Source organism: Antedon bifida, chromosome 3 (genome assembly GCF_963402885.1).
Source record: "Antedon bifida chromosome 3, ecAntBifi1.1, whole genome shotgun sequence".
Taxonomy (NCBI): Eukaryota; Metazoa; Echinodermata; class Crinoidea; order Comatulida; family Antedonidae; genus Antedon; species Antedon bifida.
Window position 1 is genome coordinate 35,356,662 of NC_136228.1, and position 18,515 is coordinate 35,375,176.

At 33.5% G+C, this 18,515-nt stretch overlaps 4 protein-coding genes across 6 annotated transcripts; 2 read left to right on the forward strand and 2 right to left on the reverse strand.

Annotated features, from left to right (window-relative positions):
* Positions 1-64: 64 nt before the first annotated feature.
* LOC144838487 (uncharacterized) lies at positions 65-3,282 on the forward strand. Of its 3 annotated transcripts, none has more exons than XM_078693881.1 (4): positions 65-199; positions 694-883; positions 1,175-1,341; positions 1,428-3,273. In XM_078693881.1, the coding sequence occupies exons 2-4, from the start codon at positions 736-738 to the stop codon at positions 2,601-2,603; spliced, it is 1,491 nt and encodes a 496-aa protein (XP_078550007.1). In that variant the 5' UTR covers positions 65-199; positions 694-735; the 3' UTR covers positions 2,604-3,273. The 3 variants fall into 3 exon arrangements, 2 of the variants coding, with proteins under 2 accessions (XP_078550007.1, XP_078550006.1); XR_013611643.1 differs by lacking the exon at positions 65-199 and having other exon boundaries at positions 608-883; positions 1,428-3,123; positions 3,163-3,282; XM_078693880.1 differs by lacking the exon at positions 65-199 and having other exon boundaries at positions 608-883.
* Positions 3,283-3,311: 29 nt separating this feature from the next.
* Positions 3,312-7,799, reverse strand: LOC144838486 (E3 ubiquitin-protein ligase NEURL1B-like). Its single transcript, XM_078693879.1, has 4 exons — positions 7,518-7,799; positions 5,370-5,933; positions 4,585-5,178; positions 3,312-4,466 (listed from the first exon to the last, which is right to left on the reverse strand). The coding sequence occupies exons 1-4, from the start codon at positions 7,627-7,629 to the stop codon at positions 4,048-4,050; spliced, it is 1,689 nt and encodes a 562-aa protein (XP_078550005.1). The 5' UTR covers positions 7,630-7,799; the 3' UTR covers positions 3,312-4,047.
* A 163-nt stretch (positions 7,800-7,962) lies between these two features.
* LOC144838489 (condensin complex subunit 3-like) lies at positions 7,963-16,937 on the forward strand. Its single transcript, XM_078693885.1, has 20 exons — positions 7,963-8,015; positions 9,346-9,481; positions 10,053-10,277; positions 10,365-10,593; positions 10,873-11,018; positions 11,136-11,220; positions 11,495-11,687; positions 11,882-12,031; positions 12,210-12,338; positions 12,543-12,759; positions 12,872-13,045; positions 13,192-13,299; positions 13,385-13,504; positions 13,752-13,976; positions 14,243-14,424; positions 14,535-14,703; positions 14,973-15,143; positions 15,393-15,661; positions 15,924-16,067; positions 16,750-16,937. The coding sequence occupies exons 2-20, from the start codon at positions 9,371-9,373 to the stop codon at positions 16,808-16,810; spliced, it is 3,108 nt and encodes a 1,035-aa protein (XP_078550011.1). The 5' UTR covers positions 7,963-8,015; positions 9,346-9,370; the 3' UTR covers positions 16,811-16,937.
* A 133-nt stretch (positions 16,938-17,070) lies between these two features.
* On the reverse strand, positions 17,071-18,312 carry LOC144838409 (carbohydrate sulfotransferase 14-like). The gene has a single exon (XM_078693747.1). It carries the CDS (start codon positions 17,764-17,766, stop codon positions 17,071-17,073), a length of 696 nt encoding a protein of 231 aa, XP_078549873.1. The 5' UTR covers positions 17,767-18,312.
* Between the last annotated feature and the right edge of the window lie 203 nt (positions 18,313-18,515).

Sequence of the window (18,515 nt, forward strand, 5' to 3'; positions counted from 1 at the left end):
TTATTATAATACCGAGAGAGGGCAGTATGTTGTTACGTTTATGTAAACAAAAAGAAGACAGATACGAGGAGTTGTCGTTTGTCGGTAGGTACGACGAGTTCGTATCACGTTTGTAAGTACAAGTAGGATCGGAGAGTGCGTAAAATCGTCAGAAACTTTCACAGACGACAGGCAGGAGCCAACCTAGCTCTATTACCAGGTGGGACCTTACTTTATTTACGGTACCGCCCATTTCAAACTCTCTCCCTCGATAAAACTAGGCCTAGTTTCTGTAACAGGGAAGTGGCAAGCCAAGGCCTACTAACAATACAGTACTATGATAAGTACAGTAGTAGTAGTACTTAATAATACTAATAGCAGTACAGTAGAGTAGGCCTACAGTACGGGTTAGTAGTAGATATATACAATAACTTACTAGGCTAGCTATATAGTATAACGTACTAGATCACCAGGCCTACTACAGTAACAGTTAACGTAACATTTTTTCAGGTAATAAATTTCTATGTACAGTATAGAATTTCTATTTATAAATCAATAATTTATGACAGTGTGATATGTGCCAAGGTCATATTACAGTACTACAGTATTTTCACACTTGTATGTTAAAAATGAAATTTATCCATAACATAAACACTATAATCTGTAACAAAAAGGATATTAGGCCTAAAATATATTATTTTATGATACTTTTAGATACATTTTATTAAAAGGTGTTTGTGGAGGAACTGTGTCAAAATGCCAAAATGTAAATCAGTAGCAACTCTTCAGCAGATATGTTTACAGTTTGTAGGAAATAACATGGACTTTTGGTGCAGAAACTTTGTAGATAATTATAAAGTTATGAAAACTTACAAGTACTTTATTGGACCATTTGATGATTTAAGTAAGTAAATGTACATCAGTGTCAATGCTGTAGTTATTGTTCTTGATCCAAATAACAATTCTTATTGCTTATGAGTTACACCGTTCCATTTCATTAGTATCTTTATTTATATAAATAATGCTATTGCACTAAATGTTTTGAAAATACAACTGGAGATTGGTTCGTCAATATATTGATATTATGGTTCATTAAGTGTAAACCAGTATAATAAATGTTTCAAGACAGTTTCGTCTAGCTGTCAGCTTCTTCAGTTGGTATGCATCAATAGTCATCACTTATTTTTGGTTAAAGGTTCTAACATGTCTGAGAAGATTATGGTGCATCTAATGGTTGAGAGAAATTTAAAGAAACCATACCTGCATCTGTTGATTAATCATAGTCTTGTAAACCTGGATTTGAGTGGATGCTCTATGATAGTCAAAGATGACATCATCAACCTAGCAAAGTTTAGATGCAAGGTAAATATTCAATTTGTATATTCTTATATTTTATGTTGGATAAAATCTTTTTTTATAGCCTTTTTTAAACTTTTATATTTTTTTAGAGCCTGACATCAATCAATTTAAGCAACTGCATACATGTAAAAAGAGGAACTTTAGTATCACTTGCAGAGGCTTATCCCAATCTAATGTCACTGAATCTCAATGGTACAAACTGCAAAGAGGAGGCAGCCAAAGCAGTTTTTAAACACTGCACAAAAGTTACAGATCTTATTCTATCAAACTGCCAACTGAACGACGATGATCTTGCCGTGTTGATCGACAGCGTTAAGGAGAAAAGAACTCACTCAAACTTGCGAAAATTGTCTTTGAGTAATACTGATGTAACGCATCAAGCGTTAATCACAGTTTTAGGCAACCTTCCATGGGTTGTGGTGCTTGAGCATGTTGACTTAACCAAGAGTCTTTATGCAATGAGCAAAGATGCATCAGAGCAGCATGATACTTTAAATCTTAGATCATTAGTTGTAGATGGAAAACCAAATGTTTACAACAATGTATTAATATGCTGTTTTATATTATGTCCACAACTTGTCAAGATTGAATTAATAGAATTGTTTAGTTGTGATAATGACTACTTTGAGGAGTTAGGTAACTTACAAATGCTAAGGGACTTAAAAGTAGTCGGACATCGACATATCATGCTAGATTTTTTTGGTGTGTTACAGGCATTACCAAAAATAGGCCCAAATTTACAAATCTTAGTTCTCGAAGAAATTGATGGAATTGATGTACTTAAAACAGCTAAACTATGCCCAAATTTATTTGAGTTGTCTCTGTGTATTCATGATGAAAATCTGTCATTTTATAGTGAGCTTGAAGAAATGACCAATACCGACATTTCAATGACCAAACTAAAAAGGGTAACAATTGGCGGTAATGGTGCTGATGCCAATGCCAATGCTGATGCTGTGCTTACTAAGTTTTTAAGTGCATGTCCTGCTCTTGAGCATTTAAAACTGGTTCAGCTAAATGAATTCACAAATGACGTTATACGGGATACCTTAAGAGTAAATGAAATGCCTCAGCTTACCTCGTTGGAGTTATTTTCTTGTACAAATATGACAGGCAAGGTTTTGGGAGAATTGATTATATCATCTAACAACAAACTGCTTTTAGTAAAGTTGATAAACTGCTGGAATATAACACGTAAAGATTACTTGCATTGGCTGGTAGCCGCAAAGGAGAGTAACTATGATTTAGATATTCAATGGGAGTGAATGGATTATCATTTTTAATAGCCCTTTTTTGTATGGAAAATACAATATACTATGTACTGTATTTAAAATGGTGATTTCTCAAATGGGGAAAGAAAAATGCATAAATCGTTACCTGTATATAAATGATTTTATTTGATAACATAATACTTTGATACATTTTATATTTAAGTAATGCTAATGTGAATCACATTTTGTTATTTGTAATGTGTGATTTTAAGGCAAAATTTTGTTTTATAACTGTATGCAATATTTTTTTTTTTTTACATTTCTGAAGATACCAAATTGTACATATTTAAGTGACTAGATGTTGCATGCTTAATTACATTGTCACTTCTAATTAATGGGAATCCCATCTATCAATGAAATGGGCTGTACTCCTACATTGATTATGCCACTTAAGTATACCTTTGCAAATTTTAAAAACCCTTACAAAATTAAACAATACATTTTTTAAACATAACAGACAAAACAATTTCTCACAACCTGAATTGCACAATGCTAGTATAAATACCAAGAGACAGTAAAACCACTGATTAATTACTGTAGACCCACTGTATAGGCGTACTGTATAATGCATAACATGCATAGCACTGCCACTTTATACTGTAGTCTTTATACCTACATTAAATAATAAAAATCTTAGTTGAAGGAATTTTAATACACTTTTTCTATCATTTTTAAAGCGGATGAATCAGGGTGAAACTATAATTTTAAGGATTTTTTATTCAACACCTAAACAAATTATCTGTATTGGATTATTCATAATGAAAGTACAGTTTACCTTGAAAAGTTTCTCTATTTGACAGTGGCGCTCAGATAAAAAATTAGTCACAACCTTGAAAGTTTTAACATAATTTTGTATCACAGAATAGAGTATTGCATTAATTGGACTGTCTGCCTGGTGATACCAAACAGGGTATAAGCACACCTCAAAATTTGAAAATATGAATAGTTAAGTCTTTGCTTGCTGTAACACTCTGCCTTCCTATTTTTTATTTAATTTATACATACATTTTAAATACCATTTTATAAACTGACTTCTTCGGTATCTATTATATTTCCTATAAAAAAAAAACATCTTTTGCCATACTTTTCAAGAATAGTTTTTCATATATAATATATTCTGTACAATTTACTGTATATAATTTGGATATAATTTTATGTACATATCTGTTTAAATAAAATTACAAGATTTGTTATACTGTATATTAAAAAAAATCAATAACTTTTACAGAAGAGAGACAATAATTGGTCAACTACTCTATTTGTTATCACATAAACATTTAAACAGTATTAATAAGAAAAATAAATGTCAGAATATGAAGTGTAAACAGAGAGTAGGATTTTGTGGAAAATGTTGTAGCACTTAATAATAGTTGCAGCAACCGCATTGGCTTTTCCAGTACCGAATATTTCATAATCTTACAGTATTAAAGTTCTTACTCTAGGACTTGAATATTTTAATAACATCTTTGATAAAAGCACGGCAGATTGGGCAGTGTGAACCGGACAGTTTCAGTTTTTTCCCACATTCATAACATGTGCACATATGTCCACATTTGTAGAAGACTGCATTCACAGACTTTTCAAAGCACACAGTACATTCGTTGTCTTCTGTGGAAGGTTTCGGTGGTCTTGGAGGTGGTTTTACCTTTTGTGGAGGAGTTGCTGCTGAAGACTCAGTTGTTGGTGGTAAAGCAGGAACCTCGGGTACAGTGAGAATTCCTGGAGATGGATTGGAACCATCAAGATGAACATATAGGTTCTCAACAAGCTCACGCATTCCAAGCAAATCCGATTCGTTTCCGACCGGAGCTTGTGGAATTTCATCTTCCGACGGGACTAAAGAATGGTTCTTGATACCTGTAAACAGTTTGAATGTGAAGAAAAATTTGAAACTGTTTGAAATGTACAATTTTTTCATATCAAACACAAAAGTAACATAGAAACAAGTTTTTGATTGAAAACTTGTTAAACTTACCTAAAAGTCGTATAACTTCTGTGTTTCCATTGACATCAAAAGCTGCCCAGAGTGGTTGGGATATATCAACATGCATTAGAATGCCATGAACTTGCCCATGTAAACGACACAAAACCTTTCCTTCATTATCGATCATAAATGAAATAGTGTCTCTCTGTTCTGGCATCGGGAAATCAGAGCTAAACGCCCAGAATTCTGGACGATCGTAAAATGCTTCCACCTCATCAGGAATGTCATTTACATTTAAAAGATTTGGATCGCAAGTGGTCACACCAAAACGGAAGTGACCAATAAATGTATTTGACACCTCAATAATTCTTATAACAATCTCTTCTCCAATTTGTAGGGGTCGTTCAGAGAAGACAATACCCCCCTGATATGATTCAGTCTTTCGCCTGACCACCTTTTTATGTGCACGAAGTCGAACGCTGGGTCCGTGAACATCATGGAAGTGGAGACGTTGCAAGGTTTCATAATTTTGGGAAGGCAAGTTATTTTCAGTGTTTTGTGTGGAGGCATTAAGTATCGATTCATCAATAGGTGGATTTTGTGTTGGCATGGAAACAGGATTAGCTACTGCACGAGGGCTACATTCTGCAAAAATAAATGGTAATTTGAATTATTAAAAACCTAACCTTAATTAACCAAAATAAATTAAAATATATACTGCAGTCACCAAATACAGTACAGTACATCAAACTTCATTTGTGAATACAGTAGTTCCCCAAACCTACCAAATCTATTAATTAAATGTAAAATATTATTCTTTATTTGCATATTCTCACCTTTAAGTCTAACACCGGTGGTATTTCCATAAACATCAACTAAAGCCCAAATTGGATTGGAAATATCAACATCACTGAAAAACAGTTGATAATTAGAATCATCCATTTTAAAGTACACTTCACCAAGCTCATTACAATAGAATGTCAACAAATTGCCATTTCCTGCATAAGTCTCACGTAGAGCTTTAGCCCAGTAACCAGGTTTCACAGTTAAATCCGGACATGCATATTTTGGCAGAGCACCAAGAGCTATCCTAGATGGGTTTTGTTGTGTGAAACCAAAACGTAAAACACCACTCCAAGAATTTGTACTATGTATAAGCTCCATATTAACTTCCTCGTTGACAGCTATTGGACGACTTGTAAAAACTATAGCGTTACAGAAGCTACCAACTCGCGATGCTAGTTTACCATTCTCTGATAACTGGATATGTTTTCCATGGACATGATGAAAGTTTAATAACATATCAACACTGCCGTCTGTTCTAGCACCTACTATCGGAATATGTGGACTGTTGTATTTACCAGAGGTCCAAGAGTGCCTGTGGTGCTGTTGTTGACTACCTGAAGATAATTAGAATATTTACAATTTACATCAATAAAATTTAGTAATTAACATGTCAATTTTAAAATAAATTGTAAAATATTGTAGGGATGAGTATCAGGGGAAATCCACAGTATTTTTTAGTCGCAGACATCACACCTTAGAAAGTTTGAATTGCTATATCTAAAGTAGTAAACAAATATTTGAAAAAGAACTATTGCTTATACTGTATATTGAAGTTTAAAGTATGGTAGGTATACAAAAATATTTAAATGTGACTGTAGTGTAATATGGGCAAAATTCCCAAAATTAAGATTGCCAGCCTTGGAACTTGGAATTGAATTCTTGGAACCGTAGGTCTAAGTTCCATTTCCACTTTAAATACTTGATTTTTAACAGAAAAACTGAGAATTGTTGGCATAACCAATTTCACAGACTATTAAGCTGTTTTTGTGAAATGTTAGTGATAGGTACAAGGTATTTGTATGTTAGTGATAGGTACAAGGTATTTGTATGTTAGTGATGATAGGTACAAGGTATTTGTATGTTAGTGATAGGTACAAGGTATTTGTAAGTGATGATAGGTACAAGGTATTTGTATGTTAGTGATAGGTACAAGGTATTTGTATGTTAGTGATAGGTACAAGGTATTTGTATGTTAGTGATAGGTACAAGGTATTTGTATGTTAGTGATAGGTACAAGGTATTTGTATGTTAGTGATAGGTACAAGGTATTTGTATGTTAGTGATAGGTACAAAGTATTTGTATGTTAGTGATAGGTACAAGGTATTTGTATGTTAGTGATAGGTACAAGGTATTTGTATGTTAGTGATGATAGGTACAAGGTATTTGTACTCCCAACAACAAGTAATACTGTATAATACAATTACGATTTAAAACAGGAATTATGAAATTAATATTTAAAGGAAATTTTCTAAAACCCATCACAAATCATAAAAAGTACATCTAATAATCATTTTTTTAAATTTGTCAACTGATGTCGGAATTACTGTGGAATGCCCCTTCGTAACCGGAACTAATTTTCTTGCGCAATTGGACATCACACAAGGAAACGTGTACAATACTTTAGTTAGCTCATCATAACACATCTATCTACGGCAATGAGAGGACTTCAGCCTTTCTTTTTTTTATTTTTTCTCTCTTATTTTATAATATATTTTGACAAAATTTTTTTATTCTTTATAAATTATTATTTTATAACATTTTATTCTGTTAAGTTATTAATAAATAATGTGACTATTTATGAATGTAGGATAGGCCTAGGCCTATATTATACCTAAAGTTATCATGCTTTGATTGTAATATTATAATCAAATCGTAATACTGAAAACAGTGAAAATACTTTACTAACTACTTTACTTACTTACTAATTTGAAATTTCCTGCATATTTTGCTTAAAATTGCGTAAATCTTTCAAATTGCACATAACAAACTACTACTAGGCCTAGGCTAGTAGGCTGGCCCTAACCTACTTTTTAAACGCGTCTAAATAAATTATCTCATCTTTTTATAAGCCAGAATACCTATTATAGGCCTAGGCCTACGTTTTTAGGCTACGCCTAGTCCTAGATTAAAACGGTACCTCGGCCGCCTGCCATACCACCTCCGCCACCGGCGCTGGATCCACAACTACCACCACTATCTAAACCACCGACACTATTATTGCTGTTGTAAGACGACGTATTTTGTCCCATTATTTTAACCGTATACTTTTATTCTGTTACCATCAAACTTTATAGATAGTTGTTAATAAGATGTGACAAAGTCTATTGCAGTTTCCGATCTTATTTTAAGGCAATCCGTTGAATAAAAATGGTTAATTTTTGTTTTCTAACGACGATTTGTGTGACAACCCCCACCACACACCATATGACCACACACAAAGCAAAGCTTTTCCCGAAAAAGGGAGAAACACTTGATTAAATGATTAAATGTGCCTTGTCGAACCGCAACTATATTACCTTTTACTACTACAAAGAAAATATCTCGTCAACGCATGCGTATAAGTCAATTGAATATTCAAATTATTTCATTTTTCACGGAGAACCTTGGAAGCGGGAAAAATAATCAGTTTTAAAAAGTTAGATTATTAGATAACATTAACTTGAGTATATAATCACGACTAGGCCTAGACTAGGCAGTTTCTGTTATTTATAGGATTTAGGCAATCCAGCATGATGCCTTTTTGAATGTTAATAATTATAATATAATTAATAGGCCCCAGGCCTAGCTAGAGAGTTGACAATTTGGGCGCTAGTTCCGTTTCGCACCTGTCATTTATTTCGACTCAAAATTTGTTAAGAACCTTTATCGTGAGTACCACACCTTAGAATTAGGCCTCAAAAATACTTTTACGAAGGAGATCACATAAAAAGTGACAAATAAATGCTTTAAATTGATGAATTTACAGACGTGTTTCTCGCACATCGGTTCGTCAATTTCGCATACGCCATGTTCAATGTTGTTGTTTCTATGGAGCGCCAAAAGAGCAATCATAATAGAGGGCTAAAAACTCAATATAATGCGTATATTGAATGCATTTGTTGGTGAAAATTACGTTCAATTTTAATATATTTTGTCAATGCAACAAAACCCTAGGCCTAAATCAGCATCACTACCTAGCCTAGGCCTAAGACTAAGAGGAATATTATTTAGATCATTGAGGTATAAAAACTACAGTGCATGTAATATGATGATGAACTTGTCGATTTTCATTCTTAAAAGTTAACGAAAACTGCGAAAACCATGTACAGTATCAACAGTAACATTTTTGTTGCATTGACAAAATATATTAAAATTGAACGTAATTTTCACCAATAAATGCATTAAATATACGCATTATATTGAGTTTTTAGCCCTCTATTATGATTGCTCTTTTGGCGCTCCATAGAAACAACAACATTGAACATGGCGTATGGAACCGATGTGCGAGAAACACGTCTGTATATTCATCAATTTAAAGCATTTATTTGTTACTTTTTGTGTGATCTCCTTCATAAAAGTATTTTTGAGGCCTAATTCTAAGGTGTGGTACTCACGATAAAGGTTCTTAACAAATTTTGAGTCGAAATAAATGACAGGTGCGAAACGGAACTAGCGCCACAATTTGTACTAGGTAGGGGCCTAGGCCTAGAGTCTAGGCCTGGCCTACCTAGTAGGTAGGCTAGGCTAATAATTGTAGTAGCTAAATTAACTAGTTTACAGACAGACAGGTAGGCCTACTATACTACACATACAGTATTCAGTACAGCTAGGACGTTGGGTAGGGAATGAGGCAAATGATAACACTCTTAATTTGACTCTTCAATTGACAAGTAGCCTAGGCCTAGGCTAGGCCTAACCATCATAACTCCAGACTTCTATATAATATGTATGATTATTAAAGTAAATCACAGTATTTTTATTTTCAGAATTATATTGTCAATTGAATTGATAATGCCTGGGCGCCCCAGCATTAAATCCTTGAAGGACATTTTTGAAGAGTGTCAAAAAGGTAGTCAGTCACACAATAAGCTTATAAAGGCTCTGAAATTAAATTATCAGAATGTAAGTGACAGTATATATTTTTTTATTTGATAAAAGTAAAATAATCTCTGTATTATTTGATCATACATTCTAATATCAATCTACTAGTTTCGCTATGTGTTTCAGATTTTTTTTGGTAGAATTAAATTAAGGTAGGCCCTATGCCCTAATTCAAATTACACAGTAACATTCTTTTTTACACAAATATTGTATGTAGGCAGATAAAAGCTATGAAAAGTAAGCGGGTGGCAGAAAAATGTTATCTGATAATATAGATATTATAACTGTATTACATTTTTGGTGACCGTGTTTTTATTCAAAATCAGATTTTATTTTTCAAAATTTATCAATTGACTATACCCCAAAAATATTTCTGTTTTTTGTATTTTCATTTTCTGGAGAGTCACCAGAGTGTTAAACTACCAACTACCGAACAAAGTTTTTATAGCAAAATTTTACCAAATTGTTAACCGTTTTAGAATTGATATTTTTTGTTGTGAATTCTGTTTTCTTCTGACATTTTTAATTTAAAAACTGACTGTTCATAAGAATACTGCTGAATTCTAATTCTAAAATGTTACCTACTGTATAGACAACTGAAAAAGAAGCTTTCACTGAGGAATTCATAAACTACCTGAAGTATTCTTTGATCGTCTTCAAGAAAGAACCTGTTGTTGAGAGAACTCTAGATTTTGTAGCAAAGTTTGCTGTTTCATATTGTGAAGAACAAACACCAGTTGAGGAGAGTAGTGAAGAATCTCAAGAGGAAAGCGAAGGCGACAACCTTTGTATTTATCTCTTCAAATTTCTGTTAAAGGTATTAATGACACATTGCTCTCTTTTGGTTTATTTTCTCATTGGTCACCCAGAGTGTTCTATTAAGTATCTTTCCCATTTTGTGTAGCACCACAATGTCAGAGATCGAGCTGTACGTTTCCGTGTATGTCAACTTATCAACAAACTACTTGTTGCAATGAAAGAAGATGCACAGATTGATGAAGATCTGTTTGACAATATATACCACTGCATGCTTCAACGGTTAAAAGACAAGTTTCCAGCTGTAAGGATTCAGGCAGTTACTGCCCTTGCACGTCTTCAAGATCCGTCAGATGCTGATTGCCCAGTTATCAATGGTAAAAAGTATATTATTTTTATATATTTTAAAATAGTGCTCTTACAAATTCAATGCCATCAAAAATACAGGAATATTTTTTTTCAATAACCATAAAAATTCAGGTAGTATTCTGATTGGTAATGTGGACAAGAATTTATATTTTGATTAAAACAAAAGATTTGTTTCCGATATTTCTATTGTTGGATGGTTGGAAATGTTTTTAAATTAACAATATTTATTATTTAAATACAGCATTCTTAAATGACATTTTCAACATGTTATGCATGACTCTCTTTAGGATACTTATTTTGTTTGGAACATGATGCAGTGCATGAAGTAAGAAGGGCTGTGTTATCGTGCATAGCTCCATCAACTCGAACATTACCAACAATTCTTCAGCGAATTCTTGATACAAAGGACATTGTTCGCAAGGTGGCTTATCAGGTAATTATCTCAATATATTATTGATAGTAAAAATACTATGCAAAACTTTGTACCATTTCTGAAACATCATATCGCCAAGGTTTACATTGGATTTATTTTTCATTGTATCATTCTAAGGTCCTTGCTGAAAAGGTTCACATAAAAGCACTAACCATCGCTCAAAGGGTAAAGATACTAAAAACTGGATTGTCTGATCGTTCAGGTATTTTTTTTTTTTATCCTTTTATTTTGGAATACCATGATGAAATAATATATCCATAGCAAAAAAAAAAAGAAGCTTAATCTAAGAAATCATATTTTTTTTATTTGAATAAGTATAGAAAAGAAAAAATAGAATGATAATAGTTCTAGATTCTATACAAACTGCTAAATTTGATGTTATATTACAGTATGCTTGCAAAAACCCTTAAATCCATAATCTCCTTTTTTAAACAATAATTAGGCGTTTGTTTACTTAAAATTTGATTGTTTTATAGAAATTGTTCGTGAGACATGTGCCTCTAAAGTTCTCACAGCTTGGTTGCGAACATTTGAAGGTAATGTGTTGGAGCTCATGAAGTGTCTGGATGTTGAGAATTCTTGTGAGACAGCGGAAATAGCAATGAAAAAATACTTGACAAAAATACCATCTGAGGAACTAGTGGAAAACTTTGATCTACTGAACGAAAGGTATTAGTGAAAATGTGATAATTTGATTTCACCTTCCAGCTCAGAGAATTTAAACTATTTGCTTTTTAGATTGATTATTCTTCAAATTGGTTTTCATAGATACATCAGAAGTAATTAATTTTATTATTATTATTAAGTATTTTGTTAAACATTACAATAATCCCTTATTCTGCATGATATTGTTTCAATTTTAGTCTAACTATTGATGAAGAAACATTAACATGTGAAAACAGCCTTTACTGGCGATGTCTATGTGAACATTTAAATTCACTCAGTAGCCAAGAAGCCAGTTTGTTGGACAAGTTGCTACCAACTGTGTCAGTCTTTGCTAAGTACATCTACAAGTAAGTCTGTTGATTTGTCAAGCACCGATGACATATCCAATGGTTGCTTAAATGGTGCTTATGTGATATGAATGTGCATGGTTGATCAGCACATACACTACAAATCATCTTGTGTACATGTAGATCCTATCTAAATAACAGTCAATCAGGTGTTAATATTGTGACATTTTTTCTACAGTTATTTAAAGAAGCTGAAGGTTCCTTCATTAGATGTAACTAAAGTGGAAGAGACCCTAAAATCAGAGTTCATAGGTCAACAGTTGTTGATGTTGGCTGATATCTTGGATTTATCAGATGAAGTTGGCCGGTGAGTGATTATATTGAGATTTATTGTGCACATATAATAGTGCTCATCATGTTTACAATTGTGAAAGTTATGTCCATGTCATAATAAGGAGCCATTCTTTTGATACATTTAAAAACAGTTTTTAAAATTGTTGCTCCTATAAGATGTATATGCCTTTTGTATTGGTGATGTATTCTTTACAATCCTTAATTTGTTTTTTTATAGGAAAGCCTTAAAGTGTACTGTTCATGACTTGTTGATTGCCTCAAATGTACCAGGATCCCTTAGTCCTTTACTGATGAAGCTAATGGTAAAGTTGGTAGGAAAACAAGAAGAACTCATTCAGAAAATTGCAGAAATCATCTCTGAAATCAGAGAACCAATAACCATGATTATTCACAAAACACCAGATAAAGATCAACAGCGTCAGAAAGAACTAAAAGTAAGCAATAATAATTCAGAGTGACACTGTACCTTGTGTCTTTGTACTAGAATTTTACAGTCTACATGGATTAGGTTCTCATCGTTTTTAAATTTTAAATTGTATTTAACAGTTAGCCAGTGTTCGTATGCTGTTGAATGAAGCACGTGATGAACTGGAGACGTGTGTTGGAGCTCAGAATTTTAGCAGAGCAGCTGAACTCAAAGAGAAGGTAACTGAACTTGAGAACACTAAGGATACACTAACCACGGAAGGTCAGCAATCAGAAGAGATTCAAACAGAAAAGGTATTTATTTTGTGACACCTATTTTACATTTAATTTAACAGCTCATTAACACTCTGTCTGTTTTTCTATGTTTTTATATACATTTATATGATTAAAGCAAAAAGGGGCAATATTTCCAAAATACTTTTATTTATTTTGATTTACAGAATGATCCTCACACCCTTGTAAAATGCTTAACTGTTTCCAGTGAGATGCTTCAACATTTACAAATGAGAACTTTCAACCCAACTCTGAGAACTCTGATTGATACATTGGTAAGAGTCTCTTGCTTTATGATACTTTATCCTTTTGCAATTGTATTCACAAATTAATATTAAATCTTACTCTTTCTGAATCTAGATTCTGCCAGGAATTCCACATGAACATGAGAGTGTAAGAGATGTTGCTGTTCGATGTCTAGGCTTAGCATGTCAGATGAATCGAGACTTTGCAAGACAACATTTACTACTCTTTTTACAGGTACACCTTGATTTAAAAATATTTCTAGTATCATTTCATTTTGTATGAAAAGATAACGTTTTGATGATAGTTTAAAGCTCTGTCTACACTATCAAACTAGTTTGACAAAAAAAGTGCCCAAATATGGTAGTGATATGACATCATATAGGAACATCACATTTTGTTGTCACCTAGAGTTTGATAGTGTAGACAAAGCTTAAGTCTCATTTGTATTTTCTACTTCGTACATTTTGTACATGTCGTTTAGGTTTATCAAGTTGACCAAGATGAGGTTAAGGTCACTGCTCTCAAAGTGATCTTTGATCTGCTTTTGACCTACGGTTTTGAAACATTCAAAATATCAACAGAAAGTCAATTGGAAAGCTCACCTGAATCTGATGAAGAAGAACAGGAGAGAGAAGTTGAAAATAAGGATAACAGCAAAACAGCCAGTAGTCTAATGAGTATACTAATCAGGATATTAGAAAATGAGGTATGTTAATATAGATCCAGTAGTCTAATAATTACTTTAAAGCTCTGTCTACACTATCAAACTAGTTTGACATCACATTTGTTGTCACATAAAGTTTGATAGTGTAGACAGAGCTTTAAGTAAAGTACATTGCTGTAATTAATTATGTTTGTTTCATTTAAATTACATAAAGTTCTCATTCCCGTCTTCTGCCAGCTAAATCTTGATGCAAAACAAAACTTATTTAATGACACCAACCGTTACCATCCATACATGTTAATTTTCAGCATTCTGAACTGCGTACTGTTGCCGCTGAGGGTTTCTGTAAACTGATGTTGTCAGGACGGGTGATCAGTTCTAAGCTGATTTCCAGGCTTCTCTTGCTCTGGTACAACCCAACGACTGAAGAAGACCATCATCTACGCCATTGTCTTGGTACTTTCCTGCCAATGTTTGCATTTGTCACGAGGTACTGTTAATGTTTTTGTTTAAATTATTCAAAGTTATGACAAGACATGTATTGTAAAAACTACAAATCATTGTATTTCAAGTAATTGTTGATAATTTTATTACTTTCAGACGCAACCAAGAGTGTTTAGAAGATGCATTTCTACCTACTCTTGAAACATTGTTCAATGCTCCAATCACATCTCCATTGGCCAAAATAAACGATTCAAATGTTGCTGATCTGCTCATTCAATTAACTGATCATCGTAATTTGCCAAACTTGGATCATGAAAACCTACAGGTAAGGCTGGACAAACACTTTTGGTAATAAAAGGAAAGCCCTGTGCTGGCTGTAACATTTATAGATTATGTATACCTACAATAATGTGGGTACCATGCCTAGACATTTTGGGTATTTTGATATCTAAATAATAAAATGAGGTAGATGATGAATGCCTTAAATTAGCTTTACACTGAGTTCAGGATTATTGGATGATCCTACTGTCACCTGATACATCCATATTATTTGTTAATATTGTATCATGATTCATTGTAATATTGCTTAAACAGGAAAGCAGCATCCATGATAGCTTAGGCCTAAAGATTTGTAACCATATCTTGAGCAACCCAGACTCCCCTGGCTGCCGTGTACTAATTCGATCTCTGAACAAGTTGCATATCACCAATACTAACCAGGCGACACTTAAGGATATGTACACTCTACTTCAACAGATATTAGAGGTTTGTCTCTTTACTTTAACATTCTTCAACAACTAGGCAACTTTGAACCTGCCTAAAATGTTAATTACAATTTCAGTTCATGGTTTTGAAAGTGACTTAATGTTTAGACCTATTAGTGCATGTAGTTTTTATTTCTTGTCCACTTTTTTCTGGTAATTTTATTAACTGTATTTTCTAGTTTTGTAGATCCTGCCTTTTCTCTATCAATCCACTAATTATTGTTTCCAATAATAATTTCAATATCTGTAGGTAATTGAGGATAGAGTGAGCAAGAAAACCTTGGAGAAGCTAAAGGCCAGTATCAATGAAATGATTAATGATGAAAACATGGCAACAGTTGAAAAAGATGAGGAACAAATTGATGTAGATCACACAAATGTTGAGAAGAGCTCAGAAGAATTTGATCAGCAGATGAGCAGCCAAGATGTTATGGATGTTCCCTTGGTTGATGACAATTTAACATCTTTGAATGAAACAATTTGTCCTGAAGATAGCATTTCTTCTAAGACCATGGAAGTGTGAGTATAATGATTAAGTAATTGAATAACACGTTGTTGAAACATGCTAAAGCAATGTGTCTTTGGAGATGAAAAGTGGTGAGTGCATGTGCAACACCCTCTACTGCTGTACAATGTAATTTAAGTGTTTGTTACTCATTTTTATTGGGTAGAACAAAATACTTGCACATTGGCACGTTCTATATTTTATCATATTCATCATCCAATAAATTATTATTGTGATGAAATTATACTAATTTTGATATGCAATTTCTATTGATAGTGATGATGAAAATAAAGACCCAGTCCTAGTAGTAAAGAGGTCATCACGTAGGAAGAAATCCACTAAACAGTCTGTAAAGAAGAAAGCTATTCCAGTCTGTCATTTGTATTCAGATTCAGAGAGTGATGGAGAAGATTTAAGTCGGTGAGTAATCCACCCTGCAGCTTGGCACATATGATGGATTCTTTTTCTATTATACATCCTCCTCCAATTAATGACCCTTTTCTCCAAATAATGACCCATACACAAATTAAAGATCCAACCATGTTCCTTTAAATTACATACTCTCCCCTGTTCTTGCTGAAGTTGTTAATGCTCTTGCTGCAGTTGTTAATGCTCTTGCTGCAGTTGTTAATGCTCTTGCGGCAGTTGTTATTGCTCTTGCTGCAGTTGTTACTGTTCTTGCTGCAGTTGTTAATGCTCTTGCTGCAGTTGTTATTGCTCTTGCTGCAGTTGTTATTGCTCTTGCTGCAGTTGTTAATGCTCTTGCTGCAGTTGTTATTGCTCTTGCTGCAGTTGTTATTGCTCTTGCTGCAGTTGTTAATGCTCTTGCTGCAGTTGTTAATGCTCTTGCTGCAGTTGTTAATGCTCTTGCTGCAGTTGTTATTGCTCTTGCTGCAGTTGTTATTGCTCTTGCTGCAGTTGTTAATGCTCTTGCTGCAGTTGTTAATGCTCTTGCTGCAGTTGTTAATGCTCTTGCTGCAGTTGTTAATGCTCTTGCTGCAGTTGTTAATGCTCTTGCTGCAGTTGTTAATGCTCTTGCTGCAGTTGTTACAGTTCTTGCTGCAGTTTTTATTAATAAAAACATTGTATTTTTTTTTTGCAGATTGAAATTATCACGCAAAGTGACTGCCTTGAGTGAATTAAATCTTAGTGACAGTGAATAAGAATCTGGATTTTCAATGATTTATTTTGTATGATTTCCTCTTGATGGATTGTATAGTCATGTATTGTGCTTTGTAATATTACTAATTCTATTGTATTTAATAAAATTTTCCATTTTGTCATCGAAAACTCTTTCTAGTGTATTTTTAGTTTTGTTCTAAATTTATTTCATCATTTTATACTAAATCAAATATTGATATAAATAATGTTTATACAGACAAAGTAACTAATGTCTAGAACAAATCAATTATATCAAATACTCTTATAAAAGGTAAGCTTCTGTTGAGTACCCAAATAGGTTGTAATCATGTGCGTAGTAATTTATCAGTTTTCTCAATTTATTTCTGCCAATTTTTGAGTATTCATTGTGTAACTGGCTACCAGTAGTGGAAACGTGATATTTTGGAAGTTGAACAGCACCATCAATACCTAACCATTGTAACAAGTATGGTCCTTCAGTTTCAAGCTCTTCAAAATAGCCTATAAAATCTGGTTTAAATCGGCATGGATCACACGATTTATGCATTGGTAACCAGTGATCAGTGATTTCATCAATAGCATAATTTGGTGTGACATCAACTATATAACTTGAAAATTCATAAAATGTGATATTTAAGTTCAATTTATATTGAAGCTTGTGTTCCATGGAGTTTTTTCTGTACCTTGCTATGATAGATGTACCAATATATTCCTCCCATGTTGAACGGGTCTTTAGACTGCTTGTAACAAATTTACTAAGATATAAAGACAGAAACCGGGTAATTGGGTTGCGCACAAACATAGCTTTTTGATAGGTTTCCATTTTCAATTGTATTTCTTCCCTTGATAACATCGACATGCGGCTTTTTCCAACACTACCAGTTTTTATATATAATGAATGAAAAAGTTGCTTCCACAAACTACTTGAAACCTTTGGGATATAGCAGTAAATAAACTTGTACTGATCGTTCACTATCATATGACCAACATCGCTATATGAACGGTAATATGATGTGTTTGGATACCTTCCATCCTTGCAAATCTTAGCAGCCTGGTTTACTCGTTTTTTAATCCTTTTTTGAAGACTATCATTGTATGTCAAATTCACCTGAAATTAATTGAAAAGAGACATTACTTATACCAGTGTCGTCAGGTGGCGTCCTTTATATTATTCATGTTCAGGATTCCCAGCAATCTGATTGGTCAGAAGTCATACTTTACTTTTTAAAAATCCACGTGATCTACATTGGTAAGTCCACCCGCTGCCAAGTTTTGCTATGCGTAGCAGCGTACGACTATGTACGCGCTGTCGTCACCAGCAGACGATGCTTAGTCTAGTAACAAATTATTTGGCTAAATCGATGAGCTGCATGCTACAGTTCGGGATTAGGATGGATTATAGGTCTTATCTCAGGCTACACAGTGTTTGTGGCAAATAGATATACGGAGGAAAATGCAAATTTGTAAGTAGGCCTACTTTTTACCCATTTTGTTGTACAGTATTTACTACCAGTGTTAAACTGAGCAGGCGAACACAGCGGCTTAGAGGCCGAACACCCGGGCGGGTCACTACTCGGGCCAACTTCTAGCTACCTCTAGGCCCTTGCTAAAAAGGCTTAGCAAAGCCTTTATAATAATAGCTAGCTTTAATTATACGTATCATTTGGCTTAGTTAGCAATTATTAATACATTATATAGAAATAATTATGAAAAACTGTGGTATATAAA

Coding starts and splice junctions, on each gene's coding strand:
- LOC144838487 (XM_078693881.1), top strand. CDS start 736: ATGCCAAAATGTAAATCAGTAGCAACTCTTCAGCAGATATGTTTACAG. Junction 884..1,174: donor TGGACCATTTGATGATTTAA/GTAAGTAAATGT, acceptor TTTTGGTTAAAG/GTTCTAACATGTCTGAGAAG. Junction 1,342..1,427: donor TAGCAAAGTTTAGATGCAAG/GTAAATATTCAA, acceptor ATATTTTTTTAG/AGCCTGACATCAATCAATTT.
- LOC144838486 (XM_078693879.1), bottom strand. CDS start 7,629: ATGGGACAAAATACGTCGTCTTACAACAGCAATAATAGTGTCGGTGGT. Junction 5,179..5,369: donor CACCGGTGTTAGACTTAAAG/GTGAGAATATGC, acceptor TTATTTTTGCAG/AATGTAGCCCTCGTGCAGTA. Junction 4,467..4,584: donor AGAAGTTATACGACTTTTAG/GTAAGTTTAACA, acceptor AACTGTTTACAG/GTATCAAGAACCATTCTTTA.
- LOC144838489 (XM_078693885.1), top strand. CDS start 9,371: ATGCCTGGGCGCCCCAGCATTAAATCCTTGAAGGACATTTTTGAAGAG. Junction 10,278..10,364: donor TCTTCAAATTTCTGTTAAAG/GTATTAATGACA, acceptor CATTTTGTGTAG/CACCACAATGTCAGAGATCG. Junction 11,019..11,135: donor TTCGCAAGGTGGCTTATCAG/GTAATTATCTCA, acceptor TATCATTCTAAG/GTCCTTGCTGAAAAGGTTCA.
- LOC144838409 (XM_078693747.1), bottom strand. CDS start 17,766: ATGATAGTGAACGATCAGTACAAGTTTATTTACTGCTATATCCCAAAG.